The 17,169-nt window shown below is 37.2% G+C and overlaps 1 protein-coding gene across 1 annotated transcript; it reads right to left on the bottom strand.

The window, feature by feature from the left end:
• Positions 1-630: 630 nt before the first annotated feature.
• LOC132281870 (uncharacterized mitochondrial protein AtMg00820-like) lies at positions 631-9,746 on the bottom strand. The gene is made up of 2 exons (XM_059783532.1): positions 9,321-9,746; positions 631-744 (listed from the first exon to the last, which is right to left on the bottom strand). The coding sequence occupies exons 1-2, from the start codon at positions 9,744-9,746 to the stop codon at positions 631-633; spliced, it is 540 nt and encodes a 179-aa protein (XP_059639515.1).
• Positions 9,747-17,169: the final 7,423 nt, after the last annotated feature.

Raw genomic sequence — 17,169 nt, 5'->3', positions numbered from 1 at the left:
CTCCCCCTAGCGAGTGCTCGAACACTTCATGCCAACGCCCCGAGCATTCGTTGCCTCACCCTCATCGTCTTCTCTTCCTCTCGGCCATCACATCTATAAACCAAACCACCCATCAACCATCCCATGTATACAAACCCAGTCCTCACCACCCACAACCCACCTCTCCCCCAACACAACACCACCCATCGGCAAAACCAACCAACCCTCCCTAACCCCATGACCTCGCACACATAGCACACTCTCTCTCTTGGCTACCTTACCAACAAATCAACCTCACACCAAGCCACTTTTCACCACCATCCCCTCATGCATGATCTCCTCTCTCTCTCAACCCGAGCCACGCCACACACCAACCCTCCATTTCCACTCTCTGCCGGTTTCTCGAGCACTCGAAGAAGCATTTCGAGTGCTCGAGCTTACTCGACCTTCCTCACACTAAACATCCCGAGCTCACTGCCCTCCATTCGAGCTCTCTTACTCCCCTGCTGAGTGCTCGAAACACCACCCAACCACCCATGCTCACACGACCCAACTCTCGGCATTTCAGTTCCGCAGCCACTGCCAGTTTTTCGAGCACTCGAAGTCCAACTTCGAATGTTCGAACCCCCTCTCAACCTCTCCCAAGCTCTCTCACTCACCACCCGAGCACTCAACCTCTCTCAACCTCTCGGCATCTCTCCATCCAGGCCAACCCAAGCATGCAACCACCCCTGCATGCCAACTAACCACCACCCAGCCACCAACCTACCCACACCAAGCAACCCAACCCCATCACTCCTCTCAGTTTGCACCAATCAACCCAACCCCATGCAAACCCAACCACCATCAACACCAACTCCACGACCTGCATCACCCTCTCTCTCAACCTCACACCCCACCTCCACATTCAACCAACCTAACTCACAAACTCAACCTCATCTCCTCTAACCACAACCACCTCACCACCCCCTTGCATGCACACCACCCTCTCAACCAAACCAACCTCTCATGCGACCAACCCCTCATGCACATCTTAAAAATATATATATATATATATATATATATACATATATATTTATATATATATAGATATAATACTAATAATAATAATACTAAATAAATAAATAAATCAATTTTTTTGGCATTGTTTTGTTTTTCATCTTGCACTATACTTCAGGTTAGAGTTTTTATTTTTGTTTTGGTTTTTCTTACGAGCCCTATGCTTTTCCATGTATATTTTAGTTATGTTTTGATAGGTCTTCATGTCCAAGTTTGGGGGACGCGTTTGCGCATTTACATCGATGGATATTTTTGCATTCGTCACTCTACTTGGTAATATTGTTCTTTTACCTTCTTTGCTCTTATTTTTGTTTCACTTGTTTTCACACATTGAGGACAATATGACATTCAAGTTTGGGGGTGCAATAGGACATTTTTGGTTTCACATTTTTGCTAAGCAATGATATTGTAATTTGAAACCTGTTGGAGATGAAGCATATGTTTAATACCTTGTGTATAGAAGCAATTGAAATTTTTGAAAATAAAGAAAAATTTGAGTTGAAATGATTATGTAGATTCAAATTAGTCTGTACAAATGTCTCAATTAAATTCTCGCTGGATTTGACACTCTTTTAAGCTTCACAATGCACATTGGAAACTTAACTGTGAGGCATGCAACTTGGTCAACCTTGACCTTGGCCTAGTTAATTTGATTTGATGAACCTGATAGATGAATATCTTTGGCATGATTTAAGTTGTCTAAAAAAAAAAAAAAAACTGAGAAAGAAAGAAAAAAATGACCAGTTGACCTTCGTAGCCTTTCCAACTCAAGCTATTAAGCTCTAGGAGTGTCTCTACACTTAGCACCCTAAAGCCGTTTGGTTTGGGAGTTGTTGGCCTAACGCTTGCTACAGGAGTTGGTTAGAAAGCTTAAAGGACTTAAACATTGCACGGTCATTCAAAAAAATTGTAATAAACATGGTTCGCTAGAGTTCGTAGCCTTTCCAACTTGAGCTATTAAGCCCTTTGGAGTGTCTCTACACTTAACACCCTAAAGCCATCTGGTTTGGGAGTTGTTGGCCTAACGCTTGCTACATAAGTTGGTTAGAAAGCTTAAGGGATTTCAGCATTGCACAACCATTCTATGTTTCGCTTATGAGTTACAATAAATTATCAACAAGCAATAAAAGTTGTCTTGTAAATAAAATCATGCATGCCTTAGGGACCTCATTTAAAGGGGAATTCAATGATTTGAAAACTTGTGCTTTGGAATTGGAAAAGAAAGTAAAAGCTGCATGTTGAGAATCCAATTCACTTTCACTGAAGCTAGAGTTAATTTCCATTCAAGAGATGATAATTGAGTTATTTATATAGACTTTGATGTTGATGCATGTATGTGGAAATATATTTAGCCAATTTTTGTATCAATGCTTCATATATGGAAGGTAGTTTTCCCAATTACCCCATCTCCAGTTTTTGTCTGTTTCAAGTTGTATTTGAGCTATGTATCTATCTCATTTTACCATGGATGATATTTTTGTAGTAGCATGCCCATGGTTGTCTTTTCATTAAGTTTTTCATTGTAGTTTTGCTAAGGGACTAGCAAAATGTAAGTTTGGGGGTGTGATAAGCGCCGAATATTGCATATTCAAGCGCCTTTAATTGCATTAGTTAAGTCCATTGTTCGTTTAATTATGTAGATTACTTTCATTTCAATATTTTTGTGCATTTTCAGGTTCAATTGCAATAAAGGAGTAAGAAGGGTGTTTTGTAGAGTTTTTGAATATCAAGGTGCCAATTCTGAAATTCTGGCAGCAGTGAAGCCCGAACTTTGTTCACCATTTTGACCTACCAAACTCAAGAACTGGACTTCCATCATGACATAAAAGATTTAGAGCTCTAAATCAGCTTTCCAAATCTTCAAGCGGTTTGTCATTCGGAATTCGGAGTAGAGAGTTATGATCTTCTTATTAGAGGTGCTCAGAACTGCCTGGCAGCAATGAAATTCTGCCTTGATCTTCATTTTTGACCAACCATCCTTGAGAATTGTATCTCCACCAAAACATGAAGTATTTAAAGCTCTGAATTATATCTCCAAATCTTCAAACGGTTTGTCATTCGGAGTTCGGAGCGCAAAGTTATGGCCATTTCATCAAAGTAGGTCTGGGCGGAGCAAGTGAAGCATAGAGCTTTTTACACTAAATTCGAGTGCTCGAGGCCCTATTTCGAGCACTCGAAATTTGGGCAGAATGCCCTTCAGAAATGGCTCATTTCAGCCCACTTGCACCTTGGTTTCTTCATTTTATTTTCCTCTTTAATGAAGTGGTTGGAGATGTTGGTTGGTGGCCTCTTGGAGTGGATAAGATATCTAATAAAGGGAAGGAGGCCACACATTGCAATTAAGCTTCATTCTACAAGATTAGAGGAGGGAGAAGAGAGCAAAGAGGAGGGTGTGTTCTTGAAGCCAAAGGAAGGGAGCTCAAAAAATGGCTTATTCTTCCAAGCTTCCTTCTTCCATTTTTGTATCCATGGATAACTAAACCTCCATCTAGGGAGGTGATGAAGCTCTCTCTTGTAAGCATGCTTTAATTTCATCTAATTTGGGGAATGATTCATGTACATGGTAGTTTCATGATTTAGAGCACTTACACTTGTTGTAATGGATTTCAATGCCTATAAATGATCATGTTGAGTTCATTATCTTGTCTTAGATTTTATCCTCTCATAATTATATAACTTGCATCTTCATAGTGAGAATGTAAATGAAATTGTGAAATGGGTTTAAAGGCATGTTGTATGAGAAATTTGTTAATCTATAGCTTAAGACTTCCTTTTGATGGATTAATCTTGTATCTTGACTTCATGTGCTATTACCATAGTGATTGAGGGGTTTGATGGTCCCTAGCTTAGTGAGCATGTTATGGCTACACCCTAATCTAGGTAGTTCTAGCATGTGGCTCTTTGAGGGATTATACTTAAATCTTGATCCTATGATTTTCTTGAGGATAATGTAGCAATCTAGTATTGTTACATATCATTGCCATGTAGTGAAATTGTTTCCCAAGTTAATAGAAATTTAGTATGTTTATAGGATTGGTGGTGAATTCACTTCCCTAGACCTCCGTTTCTAGACTTCTTCCTCTTAAATTCCTTGCATTTATTTCTTTAAGCACATTTCAATTCTAGTGACTAAGTGACAAACCAACAAAACTCTATATACCCCCTCATCATTCTAAAAGTAATCTAGACTCTTAGGTTACCATAGACTAGCGCAGTCCCAGTGGTTCGACTTACCCGACCAATAGCCCTATTTTACAATGATTCGTGCTATTGCAAAGGTTGATGTTTAATTGACCAACCGATCAACTATAGTTTCAGTTTTGTTCCTAACGCGTGATAATTTCGGTAGCAAATTTAATCTCTGTAATTGATTTTAATTGTTATTATCAAGCCATTGGGATGCTACTGGGTATTAATATGACACCTAACATGTGATACCCCTTGGATCTGAGACACGGGTTGATCAGGCCCAGGCCCAAACCCGCGGGAATATCAAACAATTAAAGTATTTTAATATGAACACAGATGACAAAAAGAAACAATAAAGATAGAATAAAGCTGAAAAAAATAATAATAATAAAACCCTCCATGTATAACTGAAAATTGAAACTCCAATCCTCCAAAACTTCAAGGTTACAACTTGGGAATCCACTGATGGACCCCTAACCAAAAGTTCAACTGAAACTGAAAACTGAAAATAGATAATGCTAGAAACATCGAGAGAAGTCCTACATAAACAGATGAAAGTGAGACTGTCCTCGACAAGCCCTATCAAGCTCTAAGGCTGGAACCGTTCTGCACCTGAAAAGAATAATGAAGGAGTGGGTCAGACCCACGAGCAAGTTCTAATCTAACTGCAATCCATACAGTGACCCGATACGCAGATACACCGTAGACACCTCACAATATCTATCTAGTCCATACGTATAAATATATCCACACTAAGGGACATTCACTAGTCTATAATAGGGGTCTCAACCTGAACAGAAGGTAACATGCGAATACGCACCCAAAGGTGGGCATGAGTACCTAGACCTAACAGGGTACACCTCAACCTATTATAACCAGCTACGCATCCACTGCATATACGCACCCTAACCAACGAGTCTGAGACACAAGCTCAACTCGTGGTACCATAAACATATATATAAAGTCCGTCCAAATCCAGGGTATGCAATTCAACTATTTATTAAACTGACACACAATAAACCAACTAGTTAGTCACTCAACTTATTCAGTTGATATGACTTAACTACTATCCGTTAATCCAGAAAGTCATCCAACTTGGTTACAGCTGATCTGACTTAGTCACAATTAGGATTCGATATCTTTCAATCCATTCCATTAATCCATTAGGTTAGGTTTATGCATTTTGAGCTAAACCGTCCCTAGTATGTCACGGTCCCATACCGGTGCATACAATCCTCCACATCCATGTAAATTACAACATATATAACAGTTCAATAATTTACAGACCAAAAACCACCATCCAATAATTGCAGAAGGAACCTTAACAATCTAGCAATTAAAATCCAGTAGTAATCCATGTAATTGCATCGAAGAATAAACTATTCTAAAAATTAACATCCAACACATGCATAGTTCAAATTTAATAAAACAATGACCCTATCATGTATTTAAAATTAGTTCTATAATAATATTATAGTCCAATAAATCGCTAAATTAATCTAAGCGATCTAGTTCCTTCCATTTGGTAACAGAGTACTAAGTCATATACTTATATTTTGTTGTATCCTTTAGCACAGAGCCCCCACTATGCCACAAGTCCAATATATTACTTTAAAAGACTTCATCGTGCATCTAAAATAAATTTAAACTCATTTTATAGCACCCTAAACCATCAGATTAAAATTAATCAACAAATTTCCTTTCAGCCGTTAACTGTACGCAAAGTTGTCAAATAGCGTACTGTTAATTCCATTAATACCAAGAGGGTTTTTGATGCAATTCAAGACCTTAATTACATCATAGATTATTTATTTAAAAGCCCATTAAAATTTTAAAACTGTTCAAGAACCACAGGTGCCCAAACAGTAGCCATAAACACTGTACGCATCAAAAAAATGAAAGAGCCTGCTCTAGAAAAATAGAGCAAGCTCTAAATCAGCATAGAGCTGGCTCTACCACCACCTTGGAGCCGGCTCTAAACAGGTGGGAGCCGGCTCTTGGTATTCTAGAGCCGGCTCTCTCTTCCCCTGCGAGCTTCCCCTCCGTTTCAGCTTCGTTCTGACCTCTGTTCCAACTCCGGCCAGTTGCAATCTTTCTGTTGGGTTTTAAAACTAATTTAAGAGTCATATTTAAGCCTAATAGCATCCCCAAGATTTTATTACAATAATTTGAAACCAATTACAGAGATTAACCGAAGCCATTTAAATTGGTATGCTTGAAGAACAACACTGAAAATTAATTTTAGAAAAATTTCAGTTCTCTTCCAAACCCTCTGTTCCCTTTTACCACTGAACCTAAAGATCTTATATCAATCCCAAGGACATCCCCATGGTTCATTTACAGAGATTAAAAGCAATTCCAAAGACTAAAGTTACAACAGAGCAACATGCTTATAGAACCGAAAACTGAAACGAGACATGCATGAACTGTAACAGATTGATTTTTCAACATAACAGATCATTCACATGACATATATTAAACATATATCTTCCGGTTATTGATTGGTTAAACCCTAGAGATTATCTAGGTGCACAGAACACGAGCCAAAGAGAAGGAGAAAGAGAAGAACTTGCCTTTGAGTTTCAGACTTGAAACTCTAAATTCTCAGCTTCTGTGGTGATATGTTTGTGTCCTAAACTGTAAGTCTGCTTCCCTAGTAACTTGGTTCAACCCAGAGACACCTCCTATCTTCCTCTGTTCTCCCCCTGTACTTCACAATTTCTGTGTCTTTCACAGAATGCAATTCACGTCTCCGAGTAACTGCTATGAATCCAAACCCTAAGCTTACCGCACATAATATATTTATAAACTTAACTCTAAACCCTAATCCTTGTAACCTTAAAGCCAGAGCCCATCTCGGCCCATAAACCGACCTAAGATAAATACTTACGTCGGCCACCCATGTAAATTGCAACCCTAAATTCACGTAGAGAACAGAAAACTAAATTCCCTTAAATTTAAATTTCCATTAAATAAAATTGATTAAACAATTAAATAAACACAATTAAATAAATAAATAAAATTATATAAACAGTTACCAAAAACATATTAAGTAACATGACTGATTAAACAAATAAACCATTAAGCAATTTATTAAACCAAATAATGCACATACAACCAATTTAAACAAATGAAAAACAATAAGATAAATAAAAATGCGATAAAGACAATAAAATAAATAAAAATGCAATACAATAAATATTAAAAATGCCGAGACTATCCTTTTAAAATTAGGGGTATTACATAACATTTGTTTTAGAAACCAAATAGAAAGGTTGCAACTGGCCGGAGTTGAAGCAGAGGTCAGAAACGGAGCAAACGAAGCTGGAACAGAGAGATAGCTCGCAAGGGGGGAGAGAGCTGGCTCTGGAATGTCAAGAGCCGGCTCCCACCTGTTTAGATCCGGCTCCAAGGTGGTTTAGAGCTGGCTCTATGCTGCACTGAGCCTGCTCAATTTTTCTAGAGCAGGCTCTTTCATTATTTTGTGCATATAGTGACTTTTCAGTTACTGTTTGGGCACTTGGGGTTCTTGATCAGTTTTAGAAATTTAATGGGTTTTTAAATAATTAGTTTAACATGTAACTAATGTCTTGAATTGCATAAATTTACCCCTTAGTTTTAATAGAATTAACAGTACGCTATTTGACAACTTTGCGTACGGTTAACGGCTGGAAGGAGATTTACTGATTAGTTTTAATCTGACAGTTTAGGGTGCTATAAAATGATTCTAAATTTATTTTAAATGCACTGTGAAGTCTTATAATTAATAAATTGGACTTGTGGCATAGTGTGTGGCTCTGTGCTAAAAGATAAAACAAAAGATAAGTATATAACTTAGTACGCTGTTACCGGATGGAAGGAACTAAATTGCTTAAATTAATTTAGCGATTTATTGGACTATAATATGATTAGAACTTATTTTAAATACATGATAGAGTTATTGTTATATTAAATTGGAACTATGCATGTTCTGGATGTTAATTGTTAGAATATTAAATTCTTTGATGCAATTACATGGATTAATACTGGATTTTAATTGCTAGATTGTTAATCTTCTTCCTGCGATTATTTGGATATTAGTTTTGGATTGTAAATTACTAAACTGTTATATATATGATGTAATTTACAAGGATATGGAGGATTGTATGCACCGGTATGGGACGGTGACATACTAGGGACGGTTTAGCTCAAAACGCCTAAACCTAACCTAACGGATTAAAGGAATGGATTTATAAATATTGAATCCTAATTGTGTTTAAGTCAAATCAACTGCAACTAGGTTGAGTGGCTTCCTGGATTAATGGATGGTAGTTAAGTCATATCAACTGAATAAGTTGAGAGACTAACTAGTTTGTTTATTGTATGTCAGTTCAATAAATATTTGAACTACATACCCTGGTTTTGGACGGACTTTATATATATGTTTATGGTACCATGAGATGAGCTTGAGTCTCAGACTCGTTGGTTAGGGTGTGTATATGCAGTGGATGCGTAGCTAGTTATAATAGGTTGAGGTGTACCCTGTTAGGTCTAGGTACTCATGCCCACCTTTGGGTGCGTTTTCGCATGTTGCCTTCTATTCAGGTTGAGACCCCTATTATAGACTAGTGAATGTCCCTTAGTGTGGATATATTTATATGTATGGACTAGATAGGTATTGTAAGGTGTCAACATGTATTTGCGTATCGAATCACTGTATGGATTGCATTTAGATTAGGATTTGCGTGTGGGCCTGACCCATTCTTCTATTATTCTTTTCAGGTGTAGGACGGTTCCAGCCTTAGAGCTTGATCATACTTATCAAGGACAGTCTCTCATTCATCTACTTATGTAGGACTTCTCTCGATGATTCTAGTTTGATGTTTTCAGTTCCAGTTCAGTTAAGATTTTCTTTAAGGGTCCACCATTTGGATTCCCAAGTTGTAACCTTGAAAGTTTTGGAGGATTGAATTAATATTATCTATCGTTAAAGGATTTTATTTATATTTCTTTTGGTTTTCTTTATTTAAATTCTTAATTTTCTGTTTTGTGTTCGATTTAAAATACTTTAATTGTTCGATATTCGTTCGGGTTTGGGCCTGAGCCTGATCAACCCGTATCTCGGATCCGAGAGGTATCACAACTGTACGAATTGTCGTAGGCTTAACCACTGGGCTCAACGTCTCATCATAATCGAGACCAAGTTGTTGATGAAATTCTTTAGCAACCAAGTGAGCTTTATAATGTTCAATGCGACCATCAGAGTGACGTTTAATTTTAAAAACCCATTTACAACCAACAGGAGTGTGAGAAGAAGAAAGTGGAACCAAAGACCATGTACCTTTCTTTAAAAGAGCATTAAATTCATCAGTCATTGCCTGACACCACTCAGGAGAGTGAGCTGCATTAGTATAACATGTTAGCTCAATGTCTGTAGTGTGGAGAAGAGACGCAAAGGCCTGTGGTAATGGGTGTTTAGTGGTAACCATGCTGTGAATATTCTTTTCTTTCAGAATGCCATCACGAAGCCTTGTAACCATAGGATGTTAAGAAGTAGATGATGGAGCTGAAGTGGATATTTGCTCAGTTGGAAAAGAAGATCCAGAGACCATTACAGAGGATGGTGGAGCAATGGGTGTAAGTTCCTGAGATGTGGTAGAGTTTAGGGCTGGATCCATGAATGTGGAAGGTGTATTTGGTGTAGTAGATGATGGCAGTGTGAAGGATGATTGTGGAGAGAAAATCGGAACAAAGACGATGTCATTCCCTGAAAGTTGCGACGGATAAAGCGCATTTAGCAGTGCAGTGGCATATGGAAATATGGACTCATCAAATTTAACCTGTCTAGAAATGTATAGTCTTCCAGTGTGCGAATTAAGGCAACGATATCCTTTATAATGTGTACTGTAGCCTAAAAAGACACATTCAATAGAACGAGCTTGTAATTTGTTAGTAGTATAGTCACCAAGAAAGGGATAGCAAGCACAACCAAAAGAATGAAGTTCACCATAATTAGGTGGTGAACCAAATAAAGCCTCAAAAGGTGATGACCAACCCGAAACTGAAGTGGGTAACCAATTAATAAGATAAATTGCAGTAGCCATGGCTTCAACCCATAAATTAAAAGGCATGTGTGAAGCAAGAAGTAATGTACAACCCATTTCAGAAATACGGTGATGTTTGCACTCTGCAACACCATTTTGTTGCGGGGTGTGAAGACATGAAAGTCTATGGTGAATTCCTTTTTGTGCACATAAGGTATGGAAGTTTGTGTTATCAAATTCTTTTCCACCATCACTTTAAAAAGTTTTGATACACAATGAAAACTGATTTTCAACAAACACAAGAAATGAGGTAAAGTGAGTGAAAGTTTCTGACTTATAAATCCATGTGTAGCGAGTGTGGTCATCTATAAACAAGAGATAATAACGGAAACCAGAAATAGAAGTAATGGGAGACATCCATACATCCGAATGAACTAAAGAAAATGGTGTAAGAACATGTTATTTATTAATAGTAAAAGGAAGTCTTGTAGACTTTCCTAATGCACAATGCTTACAAAAACTAATGCGAGAAAATTTAAAAGATGATCCGAGACTTTTATTGGAACTTAAAACTTGCAAAATTTTTGATGAGGGATGCCCGAGACGATGATGCCATAAGGAAGAAGAAACACAAAAAGCAGATAAAGCATCGCGAGGAGCCACATCTTGTTTAATAGGGTAGAGACCACGCTCACATGGCCCTAAAAAAGGATAGAACCAGTACGTAAATCACGAATAATAAATCCCCACGGAAGAAAAAGAAAACTAATAGAATTATCATGGGTAAATTGAGCAACTGACAACAAATTTTTGGTCATCGAAGGAACATGAAGTACATTGAAAGACGAAAATGTGAAGAACCAGTTTAAAGAGAAAAGTTACCAGAGTGCGCAATAGGAAGTGAGTCACCATTGCCTAAAATAACCTGAGCATTATTACCATAGTCAGATTTCTGAGTCATGTGACGAGCGTCACTCGTCATATGATTTGTAGCACCCGTATCAGGATACCAGTTAGGACCCACAAGTTGAGATAGTTACATTCCAGCAAAGGTAGAGACGAGATCATCATCAAATTGAGAAGTGCGGGAGGAAGGGTGCTGCCCAAGAATGCCTTGATGCGTACTATGGTTATTGTCATAACTATAACCACCACGACCATAATTGTTGCGACCTTGATTATTTCTAGCAAAACCAGGACGCCCATATCCACCACGATTGTTATCATAACTATAAGTGTATTGACCAAAATCACCACGCCCGTATCCACCACGAGTATTATTATAAATGTTGTTGGAATAATTAGAATGGCCTCCACGACCATGACGACCACGACAAGAATTAAAATTTTGGCCTCCACGGGTGTTGGAAATAAAGGCAGTGGGTGTGGTGTTTTTAGAACTGGGATGTGATGTAATTTAAGATTTAAAACAAAGAAAACAAGCACGAAGATCCGAAAATTTGGGAAGAGGAGGAAAATTGAGAATAACAATTTTCAGCATAGCATAGTCTGAGCCGAGACCGTGAAGAGCAAAAGTAACGAGGTCATTATTAGAGACTGGTTCATTAATGGCTGCGAGGGCATCAGAGAGAGATTTGGAGTGTTGTAGGTATTCAGAGATGGATTTGGAACCTTTAGAAAGTGACAAAAGCTGGGAGCGAAAATTCGTGGCATTGGCAAGAGATTGTTGAGAAAAATTTTCTTTGAGACATTCCTAAATTTGACAAAAAGTGGTCAACCAAAAACTTGAGACAAAACAGAGGGAGAGAGCGTAGCATTAATTAAACTGATGAGAGTTTGATCAGTTCTAAACCATGCTGTGTACTCCGGATTAGTGACCTCAAATTTGCCATCAGCAGAGAATATGGTTTGAAAAAGACATGCTTCGGATCCGTCAATAAACCTCCAAAAATTTTGGCCGACAATAAACGGCTTAATTTGTGATTGCCAAATAAGATAATTTGTATCCGTGAGTTTGATTGAAACAAGGTGTGTGTGATAACCCTCAATTTTAGAGCCACGGGTGATCAAGTCCGAACACAAATGCGAGGGATACCAAACAATTGGTATGTAAATAAGCACGGAATACAAAATGAAATATGAATAGAATAATAAAGCTGAAACAATTCTAAATTAAAAATCCTCAAAATAATATAATTTAAATCCAATAATCTAAAACCTCCATTACTTTAACAACTCGAGAATCCATCTAGTGGACCCCTATCAAAATCCCATACTAAATAGGAAACAACTGAAACAAAATCCAAAGCTAAACATGGAAAATAGTCCTACGTAGTCGGAGGAATAAGTGACTGTATCTGCTTAGCATGATCAAGCTCTAACCCTGGAACTGACGAACACCTGAAAAATAAGAGAGTGGGTCAGGCCCATATGCAAGTTCTTTCTTACTACCATCCATACAGAAACCTGATACGCAGATACATCATAGATATCTCAACAATAACTAAAGTAGTCCATATATGTATACATACACACTATAGGACTCACTAGCCCAATAGGTCTATCTCAGCCTGAGTAGAGATACCATGCAAATCGCACATAAAGTGGTCATGTGTACCTAGACCTACCAGGGAACAACAACTATGTCCAGTTATCCATCCTAGGCGATATACGCACCATAACCATGATCCAAAGACTCAAGTTCATATCACGGCACCATAATCATAAATACATAAAGTCCATATAAGCCTACTACAAAATATCATCCATCTAATATAGTGACCTGACATATGTATAAAAAAATCCATCCAGAAACCAAAGTATGTCATTTAATTGTTTATTGATCTGACACCAATATGAGTAGGACTTAACCTTTATGGTTAATCCATACCTCAATCCAGAATAGGTAGGACTTAGTGTCTAAACTAATCCATCTTTGGTATGCCACCGTCCCATACCGGTGCATAAATCCTCCAAATAACATAATTGCTAAAACGGTAATAAGTACTCATCAGCCATACTCCAGGGTATGCATAAATTAAGTTTAATACATATATGACCATATTAGACATTCATTATATGACCCAAAAATCATGTTCCAATCCTTTGAATTGCTAAAATAAAACTAAACATTTAAATCCTTCATACAGTCCATAATTTGATACAGTTTACAACAAATTAAATATCAATTTAATCCAATTAAAGCATGGTTAATTGCAGATAATCCACTATACTTATAACACTGTTGAAATATGACTAAACATTATTAAATCATATACAAAAGATTTGCTAAGTTCCAGTAAGCAAATTAATTAACAAAACAGTATGCAACATGTAGGTTTTTTCTTAACTTCATGTTGCTCCATTCCTTAATACATTAATGTAACAATGTTTTCCAATATTTTTATAGGTCCATAGCAGTTATTTACAACATTTAGTGCAATTTAAACGGCTTAAGAATACCCTGTACAGCCCAAACACACATGGGAGCCGGCTCCCCACCCTTGGGAGCCGGCTCTAAGGAGCTGGGAGCCGGCTTTTGCCTTGAAGAAGCTGGCTCCCTCCTTTTGGGAGTAGGCTCTCTCTCCTTTAAGAGCCGTAGTCCGCTACTGTTCGTCTTCTTCTTCTCTGATGACATTGCAGAACCTTCTGTAATGCCTATTACAGTTCCTAGGGTTCAACTTCAGTCCCAGATTAATTATACAACACTATTATGCATCAACGACATAAATTATACCCAAGCTTAAAATCAACGACAGCAAGATTTAATTATAAACTTCAATCAACCCTAAACCAGTTTAATTCAACGAAATCAAATACAGTTCAAACTTGCATAAAAGATATGTTTTAACATTAATTTAAAACCTGAAGTCTACCTAGGCATGCACATAATGCAGGTGTAAGGGAATGAGTTAGAATATGAACTTGCCTTCAGTTTCAGTATTGAAAACTTAACAACCGTCTCTGAGTTTTCTGACCACTTCCTAGACTGCCGTTCTACACCTCCGTTGCTCTTGGTTCAACCAGAACCAATCCGTTCCTTCCTCCTTGAACCTCTCTATTAATCCCTCAAGTCTCTCTCTCTCTTTCTCTCTACCTCTCAATACGTGAATAAGGTTTTTGTTTTACCCTAGCACGTCTCACCCTAAGTCTGACTATCACAGTATATATATATAAGCTTTAATAAACCTAATTCTAAGTCGGCTACCTTATCCCACGAGAACTCATAAACATAAAACCCTAGAAAAATGTTGTATAATTAAACAATTAATAAACTAATTTAAACTAATAAATCAAATGTTGCATATAAGTAAAATAAATAACACAATTTAAACCATTAAACAATTAAAATAATTAATTCAATTAAATAAAGCAAATAATACAATTAACTCCATTAAATAACAACAATTAAAATAATTAGGCAAAAAAAACAAATAATCAAGCAAATAATCAAAGAAAAATGCACTAAAATAATAATTAAAATACCGAGACAATCGTTTTAAAATTAGGGGTATTATAGTGTGAGATATTGGAAATAGTGAGAGACGGGGAAGAGGAAATAAAAGTGGCAGATGTGGAGGAGACTGGTTCTATAGACATAGTGAAGCAGAGATGTAGAAGTGTTAGACGAAAAAAAAAAAAAAAAGACAGCGAAAATGTGATAAGGATCAGAAAACTTGTTGGAGTATTTGAATACTCTGATACCATGAACAATTTCTTAATTGTATTCCATAATAGTTTATATCTCTTTACACATGTATTTATATAATGTGTACTTGATTTACCAGTAAAGCTCGATAAGATATAATCCCATTGAATAAGGGATTGATACAAATAAGGAAGTAAATTAGACTTTAAAGGAATCTAAATATTTGGTGATAAAGAAAAGATCCTTAATCAGTAGTGATTTGGGATTCTTGCCTAATACCATTTCTTATTGGTTGTTGATGTTTTACAACTGTTTCTTAGGATTTATCCATCTTCGGTCCACATATCTATATTCCAATTAATGGCTGCTTCAACCCAATTGACAACTGGAATTTGGTCACAGACAAAAAAGCCTCGTTATTTTCACCCAGATTACTTGACAAATGACAATTACGTAGTACTATATAGTTTAATCATGGGTTAAATGTTCTCACACCCCCTCAGGTTTCAGTTTATTACTCTCACATTAAACCTTAGCCAATTTTGCTAATACACCCCCACGAGATTTAATTTATTTTGCCGTGACACCCCTTTCTTTTAAATTGATAAACTATGATGCCTAAATTACTCTCCATGGTTTTATGTAAATATAATGCCAATTTAATGGACTAAAATAACCCTAACAATTCTTCCATGGCGAACCCAAATACCACCACAATCACAATATCACCAGAAAACAAACCATGATCACCCCAACCATCGCCACCACACCACAACCACCTGGGAGGAAAAAAATTAGAAGCCATGGCCATTATTATTTTTGTAAAGTCATTCCTATAGAATTTACCCAAAAAAAAAAAATAGAAACAGAGGTTAGTTTACCAAAAAAAAAAACATATGATATAGATCTTTTTTTTTAAAAAAAAATTCCATTTTAGAACCACCTAGGAGGAAAAAAAAAAAAAAAAAAAAAAAAAAAAAAAAAAAAAAAAAAAAGCCATGGCCATCACTATTTCTGCAAAGTCATTCCAATAGAATTTACCAAAAAATATATATATATATATATAGAACAGAGGTTAGTTTACCAAAAAAAAAAAAACATGATATAGAAATTTTTTTTTAAATCCATTTTTGTTTCCAAATAAAAAAAAATTTCATTTTATTTTCTTTCAATTTCTCGGAAACTAAATAGAGAGTTGGTTTACCTAAAAAAATAAAAATCTTTGGGTAACCACTCTACCTCTTACAAATATAAACATGGAACGGTGTCCCTCGGTTCATTGCTAGTTTGAATGCTTGAACTGCCGTAGATGGATGGCATTCTATTACTATACTCTTGACAAGGTTGAATCTGGTGAGAAAAGCTCGGAGACGTTCATCTTCATGCTGCTTCATCGTAAACAGACTTGAAATATCTTTGGCCGGATGCTTGTTCGCGTAATATTGGCTTATGAACCTATCACACAAGGTCCAGAAGATATCCACTGAGCCTCTTACCAGGTTCTTGAACCAATTGAGCGCTGGTCCGGTCAGGCTTGTAGGAAAGCACTTGCACATCAAAGGATCATTCTCCGTGTTCAGAGCCATTTTCAATTGGATGTGGTAAACATGATCGATCGGATCACTCATTCCATTGAATAGAATGAAAACTGGCATAGAAAACTTTCTTGGATTTGGAATATTCAGAATCTCGACTGTAAGTGGTGAATTAACTGTTTATGTTGCTGAGCGAAGGGCCTCATTCTCCCTCGGCAACCTTGGGAGAATCCTTTGATCTGCAAATCTGCCATCCGAACCTCTGTAGTCGTACATAGCCATTAAAGGCCGGTAAGGCAGATTGAATGATCTTTCCTCCGTGAACTCTCTCTGCCATGGTGACGTAACCTTATTGTGGCCAAACTCCATGGCTTCTTCACGCATCAGTCTTTCTTAATACGGATCGAACACCATGGCTTCTTTTCGTCTGATCCTCTTGCGATGTGGATCCAAATGAATAGATCATTCTCGATCCTCTACGTGACGGATATTTGACGATAAATCGCCTGGCCTAATCTCTTCGCGATGAAGATCCGTGTGATTGTTTCCTTCCTGCTCACCTTGGTGAGCAGCATCAAGTTGCAAGGCTCTATCTCCTACTGGAGGTGGTCGTGGAATTGCCAGAGCCTCCCGATGCTCCATTCCAGCTCGCAATTCTGCAATCTCTCTTCTCAGGGCTTCAATCATGCTTATTAACTCATCAAGATTCGTTTACTAGCCATTCTCTTGTGGATTAGAACTCTCACCTCCTATCATCGTTCCTGATAGGAGTAGA

Source organism: Cornus florida, unplaced genomic scaffold, assembly GCF_030987335.1.
Source record: "Cornus florida cultivar Cherokee Brave unplaced genomic scaffold, ASM3098733v1 CherokeeBrave_3.0.0_Hap2_Chr11, whole genome shotgun sequence".
Classification (NCBI taxonomy): domain Eukaryota; kingdom Viridiplantae; phylum Streptophyta; class Magnoliopsida; order Cornales; family Cornaceae; genus Cornus; species Cornus florida.
The sequence above is the reverse complement of the archived record's forward strand: the minus strand, read 5'-3'. Positions and strand labels throughout refer to the sequence as shown.

What these genes read in the sequence shown, in the direction of transcription:
- LOC132281870 (XM_059783532.1), bottom strand. Translation starts at nt 9,746, where the DNA reads ATGGTTACAAGGCTTCGTGATGGCATTCTGAAAGAAAAGAATATTCAC. An exon ending in CTCTCGGATCCGAGATACGG is followed by an intron (nt 745 to 9,320) that starts GTTGATCAGGCT and finishes TGGTGTGGGTAG; the next exon opens with GTTGGTGGCTGGGTGGTGGT.